The following is a 22349-nucleotide window of genomic DNA, read 5'->3' as shown; positions in this document are numbered from 1 at the left end:
AATATAATTGTGAGCAGGATTTTTGTTGCTGGGTTGCCTTAATAAAATGTAGTATATCAGAGGAGAGAGTGTCCAGCATTTTTTCCATGACCAGATGACTTACAATACGTCTGGTGAGGAAAAAGAACCCTTAACAATATGTAATTTGTAACTGGATATTCTGACTCTTGGATTCAGTGTCTCTAATGATCAGCATTTAGCCGTATCAGGATCATTGTAACAAGTTTCCAGTTGCAAAGATTCACAAAGTGAGCTTCCACGATTAGAAAATCCTGGCAAGTACCTCTGTCAGGAAGAGGTTTCCCTGTCAGGATGCACTGCCACCACTGACCAGACTGGCTGCTCCTAGGGAGAAGCTCACCAAGAATCAGCTGCAAAAGGAAGAAAAGAAGAGGGACAGAGGGATCTGGTCAAAAACTGCTTACCTAAAGCACATGTTCATTCAAACTCCACCTCCATTCAAACTTGAACTACATCTGTCCTTCAGCAGAAATTTGCCTGGAATGTGGGGTTTTTTTTGCAGAGGAGGGGAGGAGACAATTCTCCCACAAATCCCAAATCTTGCAAGTTTAATCTTTTACAGATTTAGATTAATGGAGTTACATATTTCTTCTTACATGAAGAAACGTATTTTTCTCTACCATTGTTCTGTGGTCCTCCTTTCAGACAGTGGGCTATAAGTGGGCACAGGCCTATCAAATTTTACATACAACTCTGAGCTTGCAGTGCCACCAGGCTGCTGAAAAATTAATTGAACCATGGCACATGTCATGTTACTACCTATGAATCCAGGTACCTGAATAAGGGTGTAGCAGCGTCTTGAGTATATCATGGGAAATAAGAGTTGGAACAGAGAAATCCTTTCCATATAGGCAGGATCTCACAGACACAGGAGCCTTTCCAGCATAAGTAATACTTTTCTCCAGAATGCAAATAATCAGGTTCAGCTTTGCAAATAAACAGGTTATGGCCATGCAGGTAAGGCCCCAGCAGAACTGCCCACAAAGTAAGATAGATAGATAGATAGATAGATAGATAGATAGATAGATAGATAAATAGATAGATAGATAGATAGATAGATAGATAGATAGATAGATAGATAGATTAGATAGATAGATAGATAGATATTAAATAATAATAATAATAATAATAATAATAATAATAATAATAATAATAATAATGATAATAAAGTAGATAATTCTAAAGGCATTATTCACAAAGGAAACTATATATGAGGAAGTGCTGTTGTTAAATCAAATAGTGCAATCCACTTAAAATGCTAGGTGCTAAAATCTTTTAAAATTTACCTTGTGCAACAAAGAGATGATACACTTTTTCTTATGCCTGTCACTATTTACAGCAAGTAACTGCTACTCTAACTTTTCAAACCTGGATGCATCTTCTAACCAGTAAAACCACCTAAGAAAATAGTTGACAGAAGCATTGCATTTGTTTAGCTGGATGGCTGTCCTTTGGCTGATTAGATCCCCCATAAATATGTATTACAGTGAATTACTCAAGGAGCATAACCATGTAGAATAGATCCTTAGAGTGTATTTGGCAGTCTGATCTGCTTCAAAATATCTTTGAACTAATCAGTGGGACTTGGGTAGGGAAGTTTGTGGCAGACCTTCCTGATCTTTCAGTGATAGATATTAGAGATGCACAGCATCCACACAGATTTGGCTATTATGGTTATTCATTCACCATTCACTCACCAAAATATCATAAAGGAATAACTTCTGCCCTACCCAGAGATATTTATAGTATATTACAACTCACAACTCACATTGTTTCTTTCTTTTTCAAATCCTGATGTGACCAGCTGATTTTACTCATGGCAAATTCAGAACTGTCTCTTTCCCTCCCCTTTTTTTGTTATAGACCTTGCCTTCTGTAATAGATGCATTGAAAGGAAAAAAACTTAGGCTGGAAGATGAAAGCATGTACCCTGCTCAGTCAAAAAGCCCTGTGATATTCTTTTCACGGACCAGGTCTGTGCTTTACTGAAGGGGAGTGGTAGATGTAATTTTCCCAAACTGTGCCTGTTGAACTGCCAGAACCAAGCAGGACTTTGTTTTCAGCAACTTTACAGGCCAAAACCAAATAACATGAGAACGTAGTTGCATATTTCTGGACATTTTTGGGATGAGAAGAATGAAACAAAGGAAGGGAAAGGCTGAGAATTTCCTCAACAGAATCTTCCAATATGTTCTAGTGAATTGGGGGTGTAGCTGTAGTGAAAGCTGGTAAAAAAGTTCAATCGATTAAGTAGTTTTAAAAGCTAACACTTGTTTACCGGAGAAAAGGCTATTTCTCTAAAATCACTTGTGAAATATGGAAATTGCCAGTGCAATTATAAGTGGGCACAATCTGCAGAACTCTTGCTTGCTTCCAGGTTGCTGCTGTGCAGTCCATAGGAGCAAATTCCTGCAGTTACTGCATGGTATTGTAAATGCCAGTTTTCCCAGTGAAAGGTATTTTTTCTACCAGAGCTATACCATTGTCTTACATCTTTTTAGAGGTGCTGGTAAGATATTGATGTATCAGCTTAGTGTGGTATGTTATCTTTCACTGACTACATAGGAATCTTTGCTGCTATTTGAGCTGATTACTACTGGAATAAAAATTTTAAAATCATGCCAAAGATTGTTTATGTTCTGATGCAAACTTGACTTCTTTCTTATCTTTAAGCATCTGTTTAAAGTCTTATTGAAGGTAAGTTTTCTACAGGGTGGCAGGAAAGGGACCTGGGGTCCTTGTTGAGGGCAAATTGATCATGAGCCAGCCTAGAGGGCCAGCCAAGAGGGCCAACCCTGTCCTGGGAGGCATCAGGAACAGTCGGGCAAGGGAGGGGGTTGTTCTGCTCTGCTCTGCACTGGGGCAGCCTCACCTCGAGTGCTGGGGGCAGTTTGGTGCCGCAATACAAAAAAGACATTAAGCTATTGGAAAGCATCCAAAGGAGGGCTGTAAGGATGGTCAAGGGTCTGAAGGGGAAGACTTATGAGGGGGGCTGAGGTCACTTGGTCTGTTCAGCCTGGAGGCACCTGAGGGGAGACCTACCTCAGGTCTTCAATATCCGCACAGGGAGAAACAGAGGAGCAGGCACCAACCCCTTCACTCTTGGGACCAGTGACAGGACTTGAAGAAATGGAATGAAGCTGAGTGAGGGAAGGTTTGGGCTGTGCAAGGGGGAAATGGGCTACTGAATAATTGAATCAATATGATTCCAACAGAAGCTGTTTATGATTTACATTACATGGCATATATAGATTCTAGGTCTACTGTCTAAATTGGCATGCATTTCTGGGTTGGCTAAGCTGATTCTTCATGAGGCAGGCACACAACCTTCAGCACATCTTAACTGGTCAAGCATCCATCCTCACGTTGTGCTTCCCCTATGTAGGTTTTACATTTTTTGCAGACAATTTCTCAGGCTCTCTTCTTTTTTTTGATCCTGTTGTTTTCTCAGTAACTTCGATCAATTCCTGAGAGCTCTAACAGCAAAACTGCAGGTGGTTTGATAATATTACTCACAACCAGTTTGGCGGGTGCATCAGAATGGCCTGTTATGCAAATACATTGCTACAAGGCTGGATGCAAGGTAAAGGTTTTCACCCAGGGCGTGATCGGGTGCTGGAATTGGCTCCCCAGGAAGCTGGTCACAGCATCCATGAAGCATCTGGACAGTAGTCTCAGGAACATGGTGAGATTCTTGGGATGTCCTGTGCAGGGCCAGGAGCGGGAGTTGATGATCCTGATGATCCTGATGGCCTCCTTCCAACTCAGCACATTCTGTAATTCTGTGAAAGTATTATGTTATGTTATGTTATGTTATGTTATGTTATGTTATGTTATGTTATGTTATGTTATGTTATGTTATGTTATGTTATGTTATGTTATGTTCTATGTGTGCTCTTAGGGTAGGAAGAGACTAGTGAATGAAGATCACAGAGATTACTTACTGGAAACTTACCTAGTAGAGTTGTTTCATTCATGGAATCATATAATGATTAAAGTTGGAAAACAGCTCTAAGATAATCTATGCCAACTCTTAAACGAGCACCACTGTAATGGCCACTAAACCATGTCCACACAAACCATGTCCATAAGTTTCTCGATCACTTCCATAGGTGGTGACTCCATCACTTTTCTGGGCAACCTGTTTCAGTGCATGACAACCATTTCAGTGAAAATTTTTTTTATAATATCTATTCCAAATCTTTCTTGGTACAACTTGAGGCCATTTCCTTTTGTTCTGTCATTTGATATCTAGGAAAAGAGGCTGACACACATATGTCTACAACTTCTTTTCATAAAGCTATAGAGAGCGACAATATTCCCCTGAGTCTCCTTTTCTCATAGTTTTTTAACTTTTGGAATACACTAAGCACTCTGTTCTCCAACCACGAATACTGATCCTAGTTTATTATATTGTCTGATGACTTATCTTCTTCAGTCTCTGTCACTAATGAATTAAAAGAACCCCAAACTACCCAAACCAACAAAACCAAAAAAACTCATGTGACAAAGGAGACAGCACACAGCAATGTCTATCAACCAAAAGTTTATTTTTTTTTCTATGTGATATGTAAAGTAAACTGCATCAAATGGTTAACGGAGGGGTTTCTAATTTATTGTTTTTAGAGTTAGCACATGGCACAAAGGATCCCGAGGCTCCACCACTCTCCCCTGAAGAGAAGTCTTTGTCTCGCAATCTGTTGAGCTGGTTGGTTCCTCTCAAAGTATTCAAGTGCTGTTTATTTTCCCATTACCAAGAGCACAGTTCGCGTTTACGCAAACCGCGGGGTTTCCCCACGCGAGCGCAGCAGCAAGCCCCTTCCTCCACGGGTGGGCAGACGCACCCGCCGTGCACGGAGCAGCCATCCGTTCCCTGCCGGCACTCCACAGGCTGCGCCCCTTCCCGGGACCTTCCCGCTGGAGCGGCGGTGTCTCTCCGCCCGCCGCGCTCCGCCGCGAGGGGTCACCAAAGGAGCCCGCATCGCCGCCGCGCCCGAAGAGCGAGACAAGTCCAGCGGCCCTTCCCCCGCATCCGAGAGGAACACGACAATTAAAAAAAAAAAATAAAAAAATAAAAAAAATAAAATTACTCCAAACCGGCATCTTCGCACCTGACACGTTTTTCCTCTTTGCTGTTTCTCCGCTAGGTGACAGCAGTGAAATAGGACTAAAACAGCCCGTAGAAAACTTGTGGAGAAAACGGCTTTATCCTTTCAGCTAAGCCTTCGCAGAGTAATGCAGTTGAGAAACTCGCATTATTGGCTGTTTTCCTGGAAATGACAGAGCTCTTTGCTCTTAGGCTTCCAGCCTGCAGGCCTCAGTAATTTACAAAAGTACGTCTCTGCACTATATTCAATGCACTTAAAGCAAATGTACTTGAGCTGGAAAAACGTCAAGTATTGTTGGTTTAATGTGAGTAGTTACTTCATAATGTCAGCTGTTAGTCTTGTAAAATACTCCCAAGCTCTTACTTTCGTAAACTGAATGGGCCTGATCTTTCAGACAAGAGCTCCCATCTGCACTGAAACTGCAGGAAGACTGAGTTCCCTTGTATATTTACAGCAATGGCAAATTTTGTAACAGGGATACTAATTTAATGCATATGCATTTAAATGTTGCCACTGTTTTGCTGTTGTCTACACACCAGATTGAAATAGTAAGGTTTTTTAGCTTGAATTTTTAAGATGAATCTTCAAACTAATTATAGTATAAGCTAGAGTAGGGTCCAAGAAGTCACAGCACACAAAAGAATCAATCATGGACTAGATGAGAAGGAAGGAGTGAAATACACCTATCTGAAGATGAATTCATCTTGACATGAGCTGAAGCACTGTAAACCTGCTGTAAGTAGGGCACGTTCTAGAATTCAGAGGGGATAGTACAAACCTTCTACCTTAGTTCTATTCCTGACTAATCCAAAGCACGTTCTGTGGGACAAGAAGCAGACCTGGTATAACCTCAACTATGTAACTTCTGTGTAACTGTGAGATTCTCTTTCAAAAGGGAAATCATTATCTCAATAGTATTCATAGATCCTTAAATACCAAATACAGAGGTACAAATGTTTTGTGGCACCCAGAGTATCTTTTCAGAAAAGAAATAATTACTAAAATTGTCTCCCTGTTCACTCACTTTTTATTTTGTCATTTCATCTCATGTTTTGATTCTCCTGAATTATTCTGAGGTGTATTAACTTAACTGTCTGTGTGCTCTAAACATTTCATTTTGTTCCTTCGATTGACAAAAATCCTTTTTCACAGCCTGGTTATATAAATTTAAAAATTTTAAGGTGCATTAATTCCAGTTTATACTATAGTACTCCCCAGATTTTGTTAAAAAAACAAACAAAAAAAATTGTCATTCCATCTTTTGGGGTGACAGAAAAAATGCTACATGTTGAAAGAAGATGACCTAGTGATGGAAGAACTTTGTCACGGGTCTCAGGGAATTTTTTTTCAGTGAAACTCAGTGATCTAATTTTTTTTTTCTTCTCTGACAAATATAAGAAAATATTTATTTATTTAGGCTAGCTTTTACTACATGCTGCATCATTGCAGCAATGCATTCAGTCACTAAGTAATGCGTTTATTTTTGGCTTATAATTCTCTGTGATATCTTGAATGATGCTTTATAATGTTTTTCTGTATTCTAAAAATGTCTATCATAAAAAGACTAAGAGGATGATAGGTGTTTATTAGAAGTCAGCTGGTTGTCCATACACACAACATGTAATGTACCACACATAATGACTAAATCACTAGTCCAAAGAAGGCACTAAAAAAGATAGAGTTTTCTTTTTGAATTATACCTGTAAGGAGATATTCTACCATGCTCAGAATATTTGTCTCTTTTCAGGGTCAATTCCTTGGGCTGTACAGGAATGTTTTGAAGAAGTGAAGTCAAATAAATTGTGTTTGTGATTTAAAAAAAAAATGGAATTCAAATAAAACCAGAGAAGAGGATAGTTTAATAAAAATATTTATTGAAAACAGTTTCCATCATCATTTGGCTATGCTAAGTAAGTAAAACACTAAGTGTGATTACAGTAATTAGGATGCAAATGGCTAGTACCATGAGCAGAATGATTCGGCAATATTTTGAATGCTTTTTTTCTCTCTCTTTCTTTTTTAACAAGGTATCATACCCAGGAGTATAAATATCCCCCATCCAGAACTGTAGATCATTAGGATTTTCCTAGAAGAAAAATCAGAAAAAAAAATCATTTTCTCTTTTACACAGAAATTCTTTAGAACATACCCAGAAGTATTTTGGCTATCATCAGATACTGATTAATGAATTTAAGACATCACAACACATATGCAAGACACTTTCACTTGAATGTAGGTTGTGCTACTTTCCAGATGCTGCAAATGTTCCACTGGGGAAAATTAAAACCACACTTTTTGTCCAAAAGTAGGACACCAGCCATTGAAATGTGTTTAAAAACCCAGAACAAACAATGTTGTGTTCTCAAGAAGAGATGTCATTGTAGAAACACAGTTCTGACTCCCTTTTCAAAAAATGGAAAAAAGGAAGAAAAAAACTAAACCCAAAAGTAATCCTAAAAGTGATTTGTGCCAACCCACAGGGTGGCAGGATCCTGTATAGTGTGGATGAAGCTGAGAAAAATATATGTAATTTGATAACAGAATTTTGCTATGAACAGTTATTAAAGTGACTATATGGTATTTAACTGCCACATTTGTAGCTTTGTAGCTCTTCCCTGTGGGAACAGGGAAGCTGAGTTGTACAGTGTTGTGGTTTAAGAGTTTCTGTAATCAGAGGTCATGTACTGTAAAATTTAAATTCATGGAGTCTCGCCAGATATGTAGACTTCTTTCCTGATCAGACTCCTGTTAGTGTCATGTCTGTACCAGAAAATACTTCCATATTTACTTCTGTAATCCCACTTAAAAGTCTAAGCGGGGTGGCAAGTGGTTTATGCATGCACCACAGAGCTCACAGCAATTCACTTGCTCAAACTCAACACACCAATTACCTTTATGTGGCTGGCCAAGTTAGAGTGCAGTGACTGTCTGTCGTAGTCTTGTACAGTCCAGGAAGGGATCTTTTTCTTCTCCTCCCAGTCATCATCCACGTGGATATCACTGTACAAAGGGTTGCTCTTGATTGTGGATTTCAGGGTAATGGGAGTAATGTGTTTCCCCAGGGATTTGTCTATTATTTCTTGATTGACTATGTTAAAGTCTAAGCCTGGCAGCTCAGTGACAGTTTTCTTTTCTCTCTGTAAGACACAAGTTAGATCAGAACCTGGCTTTTATTTGCATTTCCTACAATTCAGGCCCCCTTCCAGAGTTATCACTTGTAATGCAACAGAATCATTTTAAAACTACACATGCAACAATTTTTCTCCTTCTGGCAAACTTCTACAGCGAGAGAGACTGACTGCTCAATCTGGACAGATTTCCTCCTCCTAGGGAAAGCAGGTGGGTACAATCTGAACAGTAAGTTCTTTTGCAAATGTGAACTGACATTATAATGCCTGCTGGAAGAAAGCCTCTGCTTTAGCGAAACAGTGCTATGGAGAACTGCAGTAGAACACTACGGTTCTGGTGAAAACCATGGGTGTGTGATGCAGAAGCAAAGATGTAAGGACAAAGCAGAATGATCACAGGGATATTGGTGTGTAAATGACAGCCTCAATTGGAAATGCATCTCTGATAGCAGGGGTGTGACTCACTGTTCTGTTCACACTCCTAAATGCTAGACCCATGTCGGGATGTTAAAGAGGCTCTTCATTCAGCTGAGGGCTCTGTCAGAATTCACAGGTAATTAAATGTCTGAGCAGTCTCCCAATAACAAAAGCTATTAAATAAGATCTTTTAGAACATGTGGATATCAAGGGAGGAGGAAGAGGAACAGTCCTGGTGGGATCATATTTTTTGAGAAATCACAAGCTGCCTCTTAAAACAGCACTAAGGGCTTCTTTAGGGGTCTGTAAAGTAGTAGTTACAATACTTTTCAATCTGTAATTGCTTGGAGGAATGCAATCAGACTCTTTAGTCCAAGCTATTCAGTATTTGTCACAACCTTCCGTCCCCAAGTCTTTCAATTAACCTGTCCCTGATCTATGGTACCACAGTATGTCAGCTACCTAGAAGACCTGCTTTCTGCAGACCTTTGTCTTACACTAACACCTCTCACATTTCTCAGGATTTTAGATCCAACACAGAGCAAAGTCATCCCTTCTCATAAGTACTTTTGTCCTTAGGAGCTTTATGTTGAGTCAAGGCCTGACCCAATGGTCCTGTGTCAGGTATGCTGGGAGGGGGCAAACTCTTCCCCTCTCCCGCTCTCAGAAATCACCAAGGTCTGGGCAGCACCTGATGCCAGATGCACATAAGGTAAAATGCACATAATAAACATCCAATGAAGAAGCTGGGTCTAGGGAAACTTTCTTCCATGTAAGGATGGCTTTACCTGAATTTTTCACTTTTACTGAGATCTACAGATTTTAAGGTACCACAGGCTAGATAGACTTCATCTGCAAAATGGCTAGGGGCATGTCCTAGTCCTCCCTCCACCTTTCTAGTGGGAGCTCAGGGTATCTGATTTGCTGCACACTGGCTTTGAGAACTACTTGGGCACTTCATCAAGTCAGTGAAGGTCCCTAAGATGATAACAAACTGTTCCCTTCTTCTGCTTGAGTAATTTTCTGCCCTCTTTGTGGGCTGGTGAATCCACTTTCAGTGAAAGTCAGCTGCTGTATGCCATCACCTACTCCATAACTGCAGTGTCTGTGTGCATGTATAGAGTTGTATACACTGCTCTGATGCAGGCAGGTGTAGAAGGAAGCATAAGGACTGATTTCCTTCAGAAATTGAAGGTGGAGAAAACAACAGACTTTGTCTAAGAAACTCTAGGAGGAAGCATCATGCTGCCATTCCTATCACTAAATCCCGCAGAAGTGACTAACCATGTTTCCCATCAATAATTGCCATTAGTAGGCGGGTGGATCCCCAGTGACCTCCCATCCTTCTGTTACTTCATAATTTCCGTATGTTGTTCCTTAGCCTTCATGTATACCCTGATAATATTACTCTCTGCACTGCAATTACAGCTGGCACTGAAGCCCTCTGGACTGTACTGGCCAGATTTCAGCTGAGCTGGTGTTTTTAACTGCCTTTTCTTTCTGACTGCATTTTATTTTACTTACTTTATTTCTTATTTAAGATTTGTCATTGACCTTAATGACTCCTCCCTCAGGCTTGCTAAGCAGTTGAACTTGGAGAACATTTTGTTGAAGAACACGAACTGTCTCACCAGGAGATGATTGGTCTCCCTAGGCTAAAATGTTGTGTAAAGAATGTGACTTGACAGTAATTTTTAAAGCTGTTTTAGATAAAATTCTCCAAAACTTGGAATAGATGGCATGATGCAAAAATTTGTTCATAAAAACAGTGCTTTGTGGCAAAACTTTTTTCCCCTACTGTATGAAGTACGTTTCTTATCATGGGCATGGGGAAAGTGGTGGTGGCTTGGAGCAGATTAGAGAGGAAATAGATTGGGAGGGGCAACTGGGTTTTATCAGGAGAACTGTACTGGAATTTGGGGTAGGAAATAGTTTGCAGAAATTTTGGAGAACAGATGTTGAAGTAGCAAACTGATTGGGAGAATGTATTCGAGTACAGCAGATGCTTAATTGTAAAATTTCTGCAGTAGATATGTTCTACAGACTAGTTAGGGAAAAGAAAGGACAGAAACTGGAATCACATGCAAACTCCTAAAATTCTAGGTCTTAGGAATCATAAAAAAGTAGGAACAATATTGCACTAAACCTACGCATTTCTAGAGGCAGAGAAACTTAAGATTAGATAACAAAAAATATACTTGCTAGTAATAATTCTTGCAAAAGCTACTTCTTTACATTTTCTTTTAAGATTCAAAACACCTCCCAACCTTTGTCACAGACTCTGACTCATGCAGCAAACATTCAAAAAAGAGAAAAGTATTGTAAATTTAGGTATCAATATCCATTACCAAATTCATAAAATACATACTGAATATAGGAAGACAGAGTGAATGAGGGTGGAACAGAACAAACCAAAGGCAATTTATGTTATTTTTCACTGAATGGAAGGAGTGAACAGCAAATAATCAAAGGAGCAGTAGTTATGAAAAGCACAGAAAACTGCAGTTGAACACATTTGTGAAATACTTATTTAACAAGATGAAAAGTGGTCAGCTTTGCAAACACATGTGTTTGATCTACATAAAGCTCATGAGCAAGAACACTGCTATAAGTGGTTAATAACTCATTTTTTCACTGCGAAAAGTATGTCCCACTTTGAAAGATCCAGAGAGTGCCGTGTACAAGTGCTACTATTCTGTGAAAAGTCCAATGATATATAGAGGGTCAATGTTAGTTCCATCACTGAGTCAACATATGCCAACTCCATGTTTTCTTCTTGCTGATTATTTTATAATGCAAATTATGCATAGATCACAAGACATATAGCTAAAATTATAATTTAGTCTTTATTATTAGGAAACATTTTTAGATCATTTTTATCTTGACTTCATCCTTCAGTTCTCACTGCTATTGTTGTAGATAGCACTGAAACAACCCAAGAGCCTAACCATTCTCTTCTCAGCCTGTGATATGAGGTATCACCCATCAAACCCAGAACATCAACAGTTAAGGCTAGATCTTGGTTTAAAGCCCATCTACCTAAAAGAAGAGAACAAAGAGACGGTGAGGCAATGGAGGAAATTTACTTCCTGCTACTCAAGCTATTCTTTCCTTTCCCCCCTGATAGAACCTGTTGGGGTCAAAGAAAGCCTTGAGCTAAAACCATGGGCAAAAATCCCCCTGATCAGGCCTCATGGGAGCTCCCTATGTAGATTAGACTAGAAAGTTCTCTGTTGCCCTTGTTACCATTGGTTATATTTTGCCACAATAATTTGTATATTCCTCATCCTCTCTCCCGGTTGGTTCCCTGCCTTCCCTGCCCTTATCCTACCCTATATAAGTTATTGTAACACCCTAGCCCTCACCTTTTTTGGTGCACCCTATACTGAGCTGGGTTTGCTGTTTGTTGTTTTGCTTCTTATTAAAGGAGTTCTTTTCTGGGCTGACAAATTGTGCTTGTCTTTCATCTGTTTCGCCACCAAAGGGACTTTTGCCCCTGAAATCCCATGGTGACACCCAGCCTTCCTATCCAGGCCCAGGCTGTCACCGAACCAGTTTCTCAGCTCCCATGGCCAGCCCCAGTTTCCACCTGATGTTAGCAGTGATGTTCAGGGAAAGTAAGAAATGCTGTTGATGGGCAGCTACAGTTCAAAGTTTTAACCAAGGCAGTCCTACAGAAACCTACAGCCACTAGATACTACAGGATTTGTTTCACAACAGTTTTCTCAATCCTAATGAAAGTGACTAGCATAGTGGTCACTGTATTTGTTAGTAGTTTGCTTAATACTATAACCCTCTGTGGTGCAAACAGATTGTAACACATTGTGGAGGACCCCTCCCTGCACTCAAAAGGATACTTTTCTGATGTAGAGAACTATTTTGAAGGCAGACAAAAGGTCTGACAGACAAAAAACTGCTAGGGTGTAGCCAAGATTCCCTGTGGTAGGTGTATCAACTGTACAGGTGTTGCTAGACATCTGGAAAATAAAAAAGCTCTTTTGCTATGACGACTATTAGCACTTGAGAGCTTCATTCAACAAACCATACCTCATAGGAGATACTACGGAAAAACAATAGGGAAGGCAAGGATTAACCAAAGGTGCAAAAGGAAATACGAAGGGCAGTAGGGCACACAGCTCACATCAAGGATTCCTGAGAAGCCTGAGCAGGTCCAGACGAGGCCGCAAAGATGATCAGAAGATGTCTTCTCCAATGAAGACAGTTTGAGCAAGCTGGAGTTGTTCAACCTGGGGAAGAGAAGGCTACAGGAGTAGAAGGCCACGTAGCAGCCTCCTAGTACATACATACATCTTTGTCAGATGTCTGAGAAGAAAGTTGAAGGCAGAATTTTTACAAAAATAAGACAAGGAAAATGGCTTTAAACTGAAAGAGGGCAGGTTTAGATTAGCTATAACGATGACATTCATCCCTGTGAGGATGGTGAGACACTTAAACAGGTTTCCCAGAGAAGTTGTGAATGCCCCATCCCTGACAGTGTTCAAAGCCTTCAAAGCCAGGCTGATGGGGGCTTTGAAGACACCTGCTCAAGTGGAAGACATTTCTGCCTATGGCAGGGGAGTTGGAACCAGATGACCTGTAAGGAAGGTCCCTTCCAACTCAAACCCTCCTATGATTCCATGATTCTAGGAATGAAACTTTTCTTAAGGAAGGAAATGAAGGGGATCTGGATTCCTTGTCAGAGACATTAAGGCAGCCTCAGGTACTGCAAAACTGAAAAGCCACCTGACATGGACAGAAAACAGATCAGCAGATGGTTATAAACACTTCAGCCAAAGTAACAGGGCCATTTAGAGAAAAGTGAATATTCATATGGACTATTTTAATTGTGCATCACTGAGACTACTTGTTGTAATGAACTGTTTAGATAAAAAGGTGTTTTATCAGTCATTGGTAATGCAGTTCTGCAGGGCTGTGTGTGCCTTATATAAAAACTTTTGTACCAGACCAAAGCTCCTGCCAACCTTGCAGCTGACTCTTATTGAGGCCAGTTGCAGATGTCTAGGGAAGAATAAGGGAGAAAGTGAAAATACATAATGCATGTATGAGCCAGGGAACAAAGAAGTGACTCTAAACCGGTACCTAACTTACAGATTTTTAAAAATCCTCTTGTCCTGGTATACTGAGAAACAAGCAAAGAAATGACACAGGCATTAACTCATCTGTAAGGCCAAAAAGCCATCATGCCAAGAAGTAGCACGCTGCTAAGACTGAATGTTCTCTGCTGCCTTCCAAAAATAGGGGCAGAAAAGGGAAATATAAACAAGAATGAGAAGTCTGAGAATTGCAGAAAACTACCAGGCTGACACAGGGCAGACATCCATGAGAAACAGATATGGAGGATTAATCATCATGTGTATACTGGACATTAAAACATATTGTGGGGCAAAGAGTCCGTCAGAACTGGAAATTGTCAGGATGAGCAGGATGCAGTCAGCAGTGATCCTTTCGCAGGAGAAAGTCTGGGCTTCTTATGCTGCTTTTCACAAGGAAGGGTCAAAATTCCTGGATTGCTTTATGGTTTGTTTTAGTCAGACAATGAAAGTACATGCTAGGCAGAGAAGGTGTTTGTTTTGCCTAACACCAAAGAGGAAACTAAGGAGAAAGACCAGCAGCTTTCTGTCATTACGTGAAGCTGCTTTTTATGATGGAAACAAATCTTAAAACTTACAGGTGGAGAAAAGATGTAAGCACTTCAGTGCATTTGAATTTAAGTGATCTCATAATAAAGTTTTGGAAGAGACCACAAACAAACCACTGAGCAGTCACTTTGCATAGGGAGCCCTGAGCAGCATTAGTTTTTTAAAAGAATATTAACTTCTAAAGAGGGAATTTAGGCAACTCTCAAGGTTTAATGACTTTAGGAATCTTTCGATCATGCACACATGTTCTGAAATTCTCTCTCCTTCTCCCGCCCCCCTTTTTCCATTTCTGAATTAACTAACCCTTAACCCCATTATCTCTCTCATCTTAAAGTGAAATATGTTATTCCTGCACCATTAGTTCTCCACTGTGCCATCGTGTTTCTTCTAATGTCTGGAACTCATCAGTACTTTTCCCTTTTTTTGATTGTCAGCAAAAGGGGAAAATAAGGTGAGCTACTAAGGGAGGGAGAATGGCAAAATGAATTTTATCTGGATAGTTTGAATTCACTAATTACTACATTTAAAAGTATAGATGGTGTCCTAGGTTTAACACTTTAAAATATACGACTTTGCAAACTCCATTTTTGGAGGCATGGTGAGTAAGTACAGACATTTCCTTTGAAACAGCCATCTCGGGGCTGGGACACGGAGTTCCAGGAAAACCTTCTCGCTGGTGGCAGAAAAGCAGAGCACAAGTCAAAAAAGCACAGGGCTCCCTACACATTTTTAATCTTCCCGCAGCTCTGCAGCTCTGGCTCGGTGACAGCGCGTCCTGACTGACAACAATGGGGAGAAGGATCCCTGCTGCGGAGAAGGCTCCGTGTGTGGCTGCCTCCCTCCCTCTTGCACAAAAGAGGGGCTTAGATGGGGGGAGAGGGTGAGGCCAGCATTGCACCATACCCTATGGTTTGGGATCATTCAGGCTCCGTCCCTTGGTTAGGGCTGTTTGCATGGGACACTACGGGCGGCCGCGTGTTCCCCGCCCCAGCGCTCCTTGGGGAGCCGCCAGCAAAGATTATACAACACGAACAGAGTGGCTGGAGGCACTGGAGCAGGCAGAGGGAAGGGTGTCTGGGGTAGGGAAGAAGCTAGGGAAAGTAAGGGGGGGGGGGGGGCGGCGGAGGGGGGCATGGAAGCGGGTGTCGCGCTGGGAGGACTTCTGCAATTGGATGAGGACTGAAATGGACTCTGGGAGGGAGCAAAGGATTTTTTAGAGAGCTGATGGGGAGAAATTTCTGAAAAGGGAGAAGTGCAACAGGAAATAGCTGTGGGAGACATGCAGCATCATTCTGCTCCCTTCCCCCAGGTTCAAGCTTTTTTGGCTCTTACTCCTCACTCCCCTGGAGAGTCAGACCCCCACCCTAAGGATCTTGAGAATGTAGAGCCTTCTCCATCAACCCCTCACCCTCCAACTACTTATGTATGTCTCCATCCCTTGACAAGAACCAGATCCTGGAGCTTTTGCTCATCCTAGGTGTGGGGAAAGGCGACTGGCTCCCCAGGCAGCAGGGAAGGAGTACTGTGGAGCAGCAAATGGGGCCCAGAGGGGTGTGAGCTGATGCAGCTGTACTGCTGCGGATTCAGACGTGAACTTCTCTTCCACCAGCTCCAGGGCCTCTGTTAGGCAGTGCACATTTACATTTCTACCAAGGAGCTGCTGCTACCTCTATATAATAATCTAGATTAATGCAGTCAGCATGTTTCACACTTTCAACAGTTGTCTTGCAGTATAACAGGAAGGCCAAAGTTGAATGAGAAAAAGAAAAAAAAAGGAAAATAAAAAGGAAGTTATGGTCAGCTATGTAAATATAAGTTTGTAGCAAGAATCTCTAATATCCCTCTAATGTGCCTTTTCATCAAGTTTAAAGGAATTTATATGACTTCACTTTCAGTTTTAAATCTGGGCCTTTTCTTCTTCAGAGAGCATATTCCATGCACACCTTGAGTACAATTACGTGGTATTTGACTTCAGTAGATTTTCTGGAAAATGCAATGAAAATGTTACAAAGAGCAGTAGAAAACCTAATACAGTGAAATAAAGTCAGTGAACCCCCCTGAAGAGAGTAACTTTTCCATGGAGCCTGATCCTCACTGAGGTCAATGGGAAAATATACAGGAATATTAACAATGCCTATTAAGAGATGCAGGAATCTGAAACTATAGCTGATGTATCAACATCACATAATTTTTCTCCTGATCCTTAAAACAAGGTAGAAAAATCAGGAAAATGTCAGCCTCTTTTCCACCTTACCTCTAAATAGATCCTGTTGTGCCACTGCTGCACTCCAGGTAAAGCTGCTTCTGGGAATTTTGCCCAGCTGGCTGGTAGAAGGGCAGAGCTTTTCACTAAAGATTTAACCTCCAGTTGCAGGAATTTATCAGGATGGTTGTTGTTTGGCAAAACAGAGAGGTCCATGTTTCTGTGCTGTAGATTAACAATGAAAACAGCCCCAGCTTCTGCTTCCTGACTGTGCACGCTCTTTCTATTATTAATGATGTGAAGAAGGATACAACAGTTTCCTGAAACTGTATCTGACCCATTTCGTATCAGGCTCACTTATATCATCTACCAATGATAAAAGATTGCTTAGAAGTGGCAGAGCAGACAGGGCAAGTCTTGTAAGTGCCTGGCTTAAGTTTTCAGGTTCAAAGTCTATTTTGATAGATACATATGTGCTCATTAAAACTGAGTACCAGTGAGTATAAGACACTTAAATGCATACCAGCACTTCCTCAAATTATCTGCCAAAACTGTCAAGCCTACAATACTTCAAAGTAACTTTTTTTTTTCCCCCAAGAAAATTAGAAGCAGCTTCCAGTCAAAGCAAGTCCTCCTTTTCTGCAGCAGTACCAAGAGGCTCCATTGTGCTATGTGGGTTGGTACCATTTACCACAACAGCTATGGCTTGCACTTTTTTTAGGGTCAGGGATTTCTTTCACAGTAAATTCTTCTTGACCCTCGGAAATATTAGATTGTTTCAAGTAATTGATAACAGAAGTTTTCAGGGAATTGATTCTGCTCCCATTCAAGTGAGTGGAAAAATACACTGTTACTGACTAGAATGGTATGGTCTCAGTCCCATCCCTTCTATTATTTTATTTTGAGATTTGATATTTTCATCAGCATTTTATAAGCCTTAAGTCCTTTTGACTTTCAGCTGATGAAATTCCTCTTCTCATTATGGCCTCTGTGTACAACTAGCAAAAGTAGCCTCCTCATTCTTATTTTAACCATTTCTTAAAATATATATGTTTTCCTAGGGTACATTTCATTTTATCCACTGCCACAGGCTTTTCAAAGTTCATTACTTTAAATCCAGGAAAACTTTTTTGTATCAAATTTGTGTTAAGAATTAGGGCATCACAAAAAAATTTAGCTCTGTATTTAGACCACAGACTCAAACCAATCCATTTATCACACAGAAAATAGCTGAAATGAAATGAAAAATAGGAAAACATTTTTAAAATCCCAAAGTAAAAATGAATAGTTGGATATAGATATAAGTTAAACCCTTTATTTACTTAGAAAGGTCATCATGTTTCCTTGCATGTAATCATTGGAGATTACAGCGTATCTGCTTAAAATTATTGAGATGGTACCTGTTGGGGGTTAGGTTTGTTCCTTCTTTCTCTAAAGAATTTTTTCCCCATAAGTTACCAAAGAGACCAAGTGTTGGATACTTGAGAGTACTTAACCGAAACAAAGAGGTGGACAAAGTTGGAAGGGGGAGATAATGCAGGTAAAAGAGCTTGAGGCAGCTGCGGGCTCTTCTTTTTTTTCCAGCGTTCGGGGAGAGGGAGAGAACGGCTGTTGCTGGCTGGAAGAGTTTCACTGGGGCCAAAAGGGATCCAGTCCTGAGAAATCTACTATCACCTGTTCAGCCTGAATCCTGAGCCTTCTCTGTCACCCGCGGGAGCTGGGCCAGGCTCTGCCTCGCCTTCGGCTTTTTCGGCGCTGCTCCTCTTGCTACAGTGTGACCCTGCACCCCCTGCGCTGCCGGGACATCCTGCCCCTGCCTGCCGGGACACCCTGCCATCCCAGCTACCAGCCCGGGACTTTCCACTGTTTCAGCTTGGTGCTCTGAGGATCCTGCAGGGGCACCAAAACCAAACTGCCCTGGGTTTTGTGAAACAAAGCCCTCAAGGTTCTTGGTACTGTTTTCGTTTGTTATTAATGCTGTAGTTGTTTGGTGAGTTTTTTCTGTGTTTGTTTGCTTTGTAATACATACTAGTAAAGAACTGCTATTCCTATTTCCCAAATCTTTGCCTAAGAGCCTCTGACTGTAATTTATAATTGAAAAAGAAAAAAAAGGGGGGGGGGGTTTACACTCTCCATCCCAAAGGAAGCTGCAGTTGTTTTTTTTTTTTATTACCTGGCAAATACCTGTCTTCCCAAACCAAGACAGTACCTTTCAAGTAGATGCTCAAATAAGTATCTGTGAGCAGCCTCAAAAGACAGTAGTGACTGTGTTTCTGAGTGCATGCTTTTGGGGAACCTCGTGATAAATTTACAACTATGTCTCCCTAGTCTAATGAAGCTCTGAAACACAAACACACCTTTCCAGTGTACCCTAGGGATTACAATGAACCTGCTGTTTTAGATTTACCATGACACGTGCTTCTCACTTTTCCCCTCTGCAGTAATAACTAAGAGAGTAATAATTTGTGTTCTAAAATGCATGGCTATGTGCAACCATGATGTCTTAAACATAGTCTTTTCAGCATCTCTTGAAGCACAGAACTTTTCTGTGCTACTTTTGTAGCATAAGATATTGTGTGTGCCTGTATGAGCTAACATACCAAGACTACTCCATTAAACATAAGAACATAAAAGACATCTTACTAAGTCAGACCTCTCCCAGTCCCAGGATCTATCACTTTGTTTGAAAAGGGCAAAAGCAAGATGCTCTTAAGGGAGACAGTGTACACCTGGCTACTTTTTGCAGTTCATTCTTTTACTCCCTCAGAAGCCAAACAATTTTTATTTGTGCTGAAGTATCTCTTTCCCAGGCCTTTTATTATCTATTTATAAATTGCCAATAAAGTTTTCTAACTGCTTTTCAATTCTTCTGATAGTACCTCCTCCAGAAGCAAGCTTCAGAACCTTATGACCATCTGCCTAAATTGTTTACTTTTATGTCTTTTAAATTAATTTCCATATTAGCCATATCAAGGATATCCTCTTTGCAATACTGCAGGGTTTTAAGAGCTCCCCATGCAGCTTATCCATCACCTTCAGGATTTTTTAAACTATAGTTACCTCAGTCTCTTTCTTTTCAATCTGAATTATCAACCTTTTTAATCTCATTTTGTAAAATGAGATTAAAATTATGAGATTAGCCTTGCTAATTTATTTTCCATTTTCAATGTGTTAAACTGTAATTCTACTACATTGTTCATAAGAATACAGCAACCATAAATTAATATGATGCTTGTGTTGTGATTACACCAGTTCCAAAACCAGGAAAAATTACGTCTTCCAACAACATCCATCAGTTTTTGGTGCTTTTTTCCCCTGCTATTCTCATAGCAGTTAGTAACTTTTATAGGGCTAGGAACTTAGGTTCTGTAACTGCCAGTTGCAAATTCAGTATCTCATAGGAATGGTTCAGGCTATTTTCATAGCTATAATACTTGACATTTACCTCCATCAAAGTTTTTCATTTAAATGTCTTGTCTAATCACTCAGTTTTGTGTTTCTTGCCAATTGAGGCAGGAGTTAACTGGAAGAGCTTAATGCCACCCATGTAGATGGAGAACTCAGTTTTTACTCTTCCTCATGCCATGGCTGAGAATGTCAAAAAAACTGACCCTGTAGGGAACCATATTGCTGAGTTCTCTCCATCCTGAAAGATGACAATTTTGCTTCCAATCCTTTAATCACCTTTCAAGCCATAAAAATTGTTCCTGTAGTCATGTGTGAATGCAGTTTCTTGAATATTCTGTAATACTGAGCTTCATCAGAGATTTCTGTGTCCAGCAGATCCTCTTTGCTTCCTTCTCAACTGAAGCCACGCTGACTCTCACCCAAGAGCACATGCTTATCCTGGTTCTCAGGGATCTTACTTTTTTCTCTTTGGCTATTATGGCAAGATCCCTAATCTGCAGTTCAAAGGATTGTCTTTTCCAAAGGCAGGAATTATACTGCAGTCTGCCAGTCCTCTGGCCAACAACAGCTTGGGCACCATGACAAGTGGCTCTGACACCAATTTCCCACTTGTGTTCTTCCAGTATTCTCAAGTGACTGGAACCCTAGATACTGTTTGCATCTAACATTTGACTAATACTTTTTCGGTCTTACGTTCCTGTATATTTCCTTCACCTTGATCCAATTTCTCTGACATCTCTGCTATGAGGAACCCTGCAACATTTCATCTGGAAAAGCCAATACACACAATTCATCAAACTTCTCTTTCGTTGCTTTATCATTCCCGAGTGTCCCTTTCACACATGCTTCAGATGGCCCCACTGTCTCCCCATTTGGCTTCCTGGTTTGGATGTATTTCAAGTTTCCTTTCTATTAGTTTTGCACATCTCTTTTACAGATCTCTTTAAATTCTTTCTGAGTGCTTCTAATTTTCTTTTTATAATTGATTATGGTTAGGCTTTTGGGGCCTCCATTGGTCTCATGATGCAGGCAAGCTTTCTACTCTTAGTGTATTTTTTGAATATGTGAATGGCTGCTTTTCTGTCACTGAAGAAGATAATGAAAGCTGAATGGAAAAAACCCGAAACAACCCAAAATGTAACCCACTTCCTCCAGAACAAAGTAGCAATTACCCTTTAAAATAAATGACAATGCAATTAAAATTCAGGTATTTCTTTAAGAGAGTTATGAGAGAGAGTAGCTGTTGTGACTTTTGGTCACTACTCTAGCTGGCCAGCACATATGTGGGAGGAGGAAGTAAACCTGCTGTGCACCAGCCTAGCACAATCCCTGTGTACCATTTAAATCCTACTTAATCCAACAAAATAGGGTCTAAGTGGTATTTAATTAGCAGAGAGGCCTACTCTAGCCCTTAGGAGCTAAGAGTGAATTTCACCTTTATATGCCAGCTCAAATCGACTGATTTGACACTTATTTGTTGAAATGTTACATATTCATCAGGCTGGAAAGAAAACATATTAATGCAGAGGGAGTGCTCTCGAAGAAGAAAGAACAAATCATAAAAAAAAAAAAAAGCTTAACTCTGGACTCTCTGTGCCTGCATAAGGCTATGGCTTTATGGCTTGCCTGAACACAGTGGGAAAGGACTGCCTGCTGCCACCCAGGTCTGTGGAAAACTCTGCAGGGCTGGCACATGCCTGCCCTCCCCACAGCATGCTGTGGCTCAAGCCATAGTCTGGGCACATTTTCAGAACGTTCTTATAATCTTCTGACTGAAGGGGTATTTCAGTCTGTACTGCTCCTCTGAATGATGATAGAATATACTGAAGCAGTAAAAGGAAGTTGCTTTCAAATTCAGAGGTATATTTGCTATTTAGACATGAAAATGCTTCAAAATTATTCACACACATTTAACTAATAGCTTTGTACTAGAGATGCTAAAGAAATCAGAATCAGACTTATCAGCACTATAACAACCTAACTTCACTCATCACATTAAAAAAAAAAGTCATTTTAGACCACAACTTTCCATGCCTGTTTCATGAAAAGTACTTCCTTTTTCTCTTCTTATAGACGTGATGGGAGGACGATTTCAGTAGCAGGCATTGATTTGGTTTTGACAAACACAGGTAGAGTTAAAACACACTTTTTAGATTTTGTGATTAAGATGACATTCTTGTCAATGAAATATTCAAAAACAGCAGAGCATAAAAATTTAGATCTGTGAGGATATCACTGGCTGATAAAAAATTTTCCTCTGGTGCCTAGTCTGAAGGCATCTTTTCTTTTGCTTGATTTTCAATTGTGATTCAAGTGAGTGCAGGACTATAACCAAGATCTGGTGCTAAGTATGAAGAAAATTTAAAATAATAATTGCTTGCCAATAATTATAATTATTTTATTA

General features: G+C 40.4%; 1 protein-coding gene across 1 annotated transcript; it reads right to left on the bottom strand.

Annotated features, from left to right (window-relative positions):
* Window positions 1-7035: 7035 nt before the first annotated feature.
* Window positions 7036-16768, bottom strand: MINAR2 (membrane integral NOTCH2 associated receptor 2). The gene is made up of 3 exons (XM_066182411.1): window positions 16589-16768; window positions 8021-8266; window positions 7036-7215 (listed from the first exon to the last, which is right to left on the bottom strand). Exons 1-3 carry the CDS (start codon window positions 16751-16753, stop codon window positions 7036-7038), a joined length of 591 nt encoding a protein of 196 aa, XP_066038508.1. The 5' UTR covers window positions 16754-16768.
* Between the last annotated feature and the right edge of the window lie 5581 nt (window positions 16769-22349).

This window comes from Chamaea fasciata, unplaced genomic scaffold (genome assembly GCF_029207755.1).
Source record: "Chamaea fasciata isolate MVZ Bird 193981 ecotype frontalis unplaced genomic scaffold, bChaFas1.0.hap1 SCAF_4, whole genome shotgun sequence".
Lineage (NCBI taxonomy): Eukaryota > Metazoa > Chordata > Aves > Passeriformes > Sylviidae > Chamaea > Chamaea fasciata.
The sequence above is the reverse complement of the archived record's forward strand: the minus strand, read 5'-3'. Positions and strand labels throughout refer to the sequence as shown.

Coding starts and splice junctions, on each gene's coding strand:
- MINAR2 (XM_066182411.1), bottom strand. CDS start 16,753: ATGGACCTCTCTGTTTTGCCAAACAACAACCATCCTGATAAATTCCTG. Junction 8,267..16,588: donor ACAACAGGATCTATTTAGAG/GTAAGGTGGAAA, acceptor TGTGTCTTACAG/AGAGAAAAGAAAACTGTCAC. Junction 7,216..8,020: donor ACTTGGCCAGCCACATAAAG/GTAATTGGTGTG, acceptor TTTTTCTTCTAG/GAAAATCCTAATGATCTACA.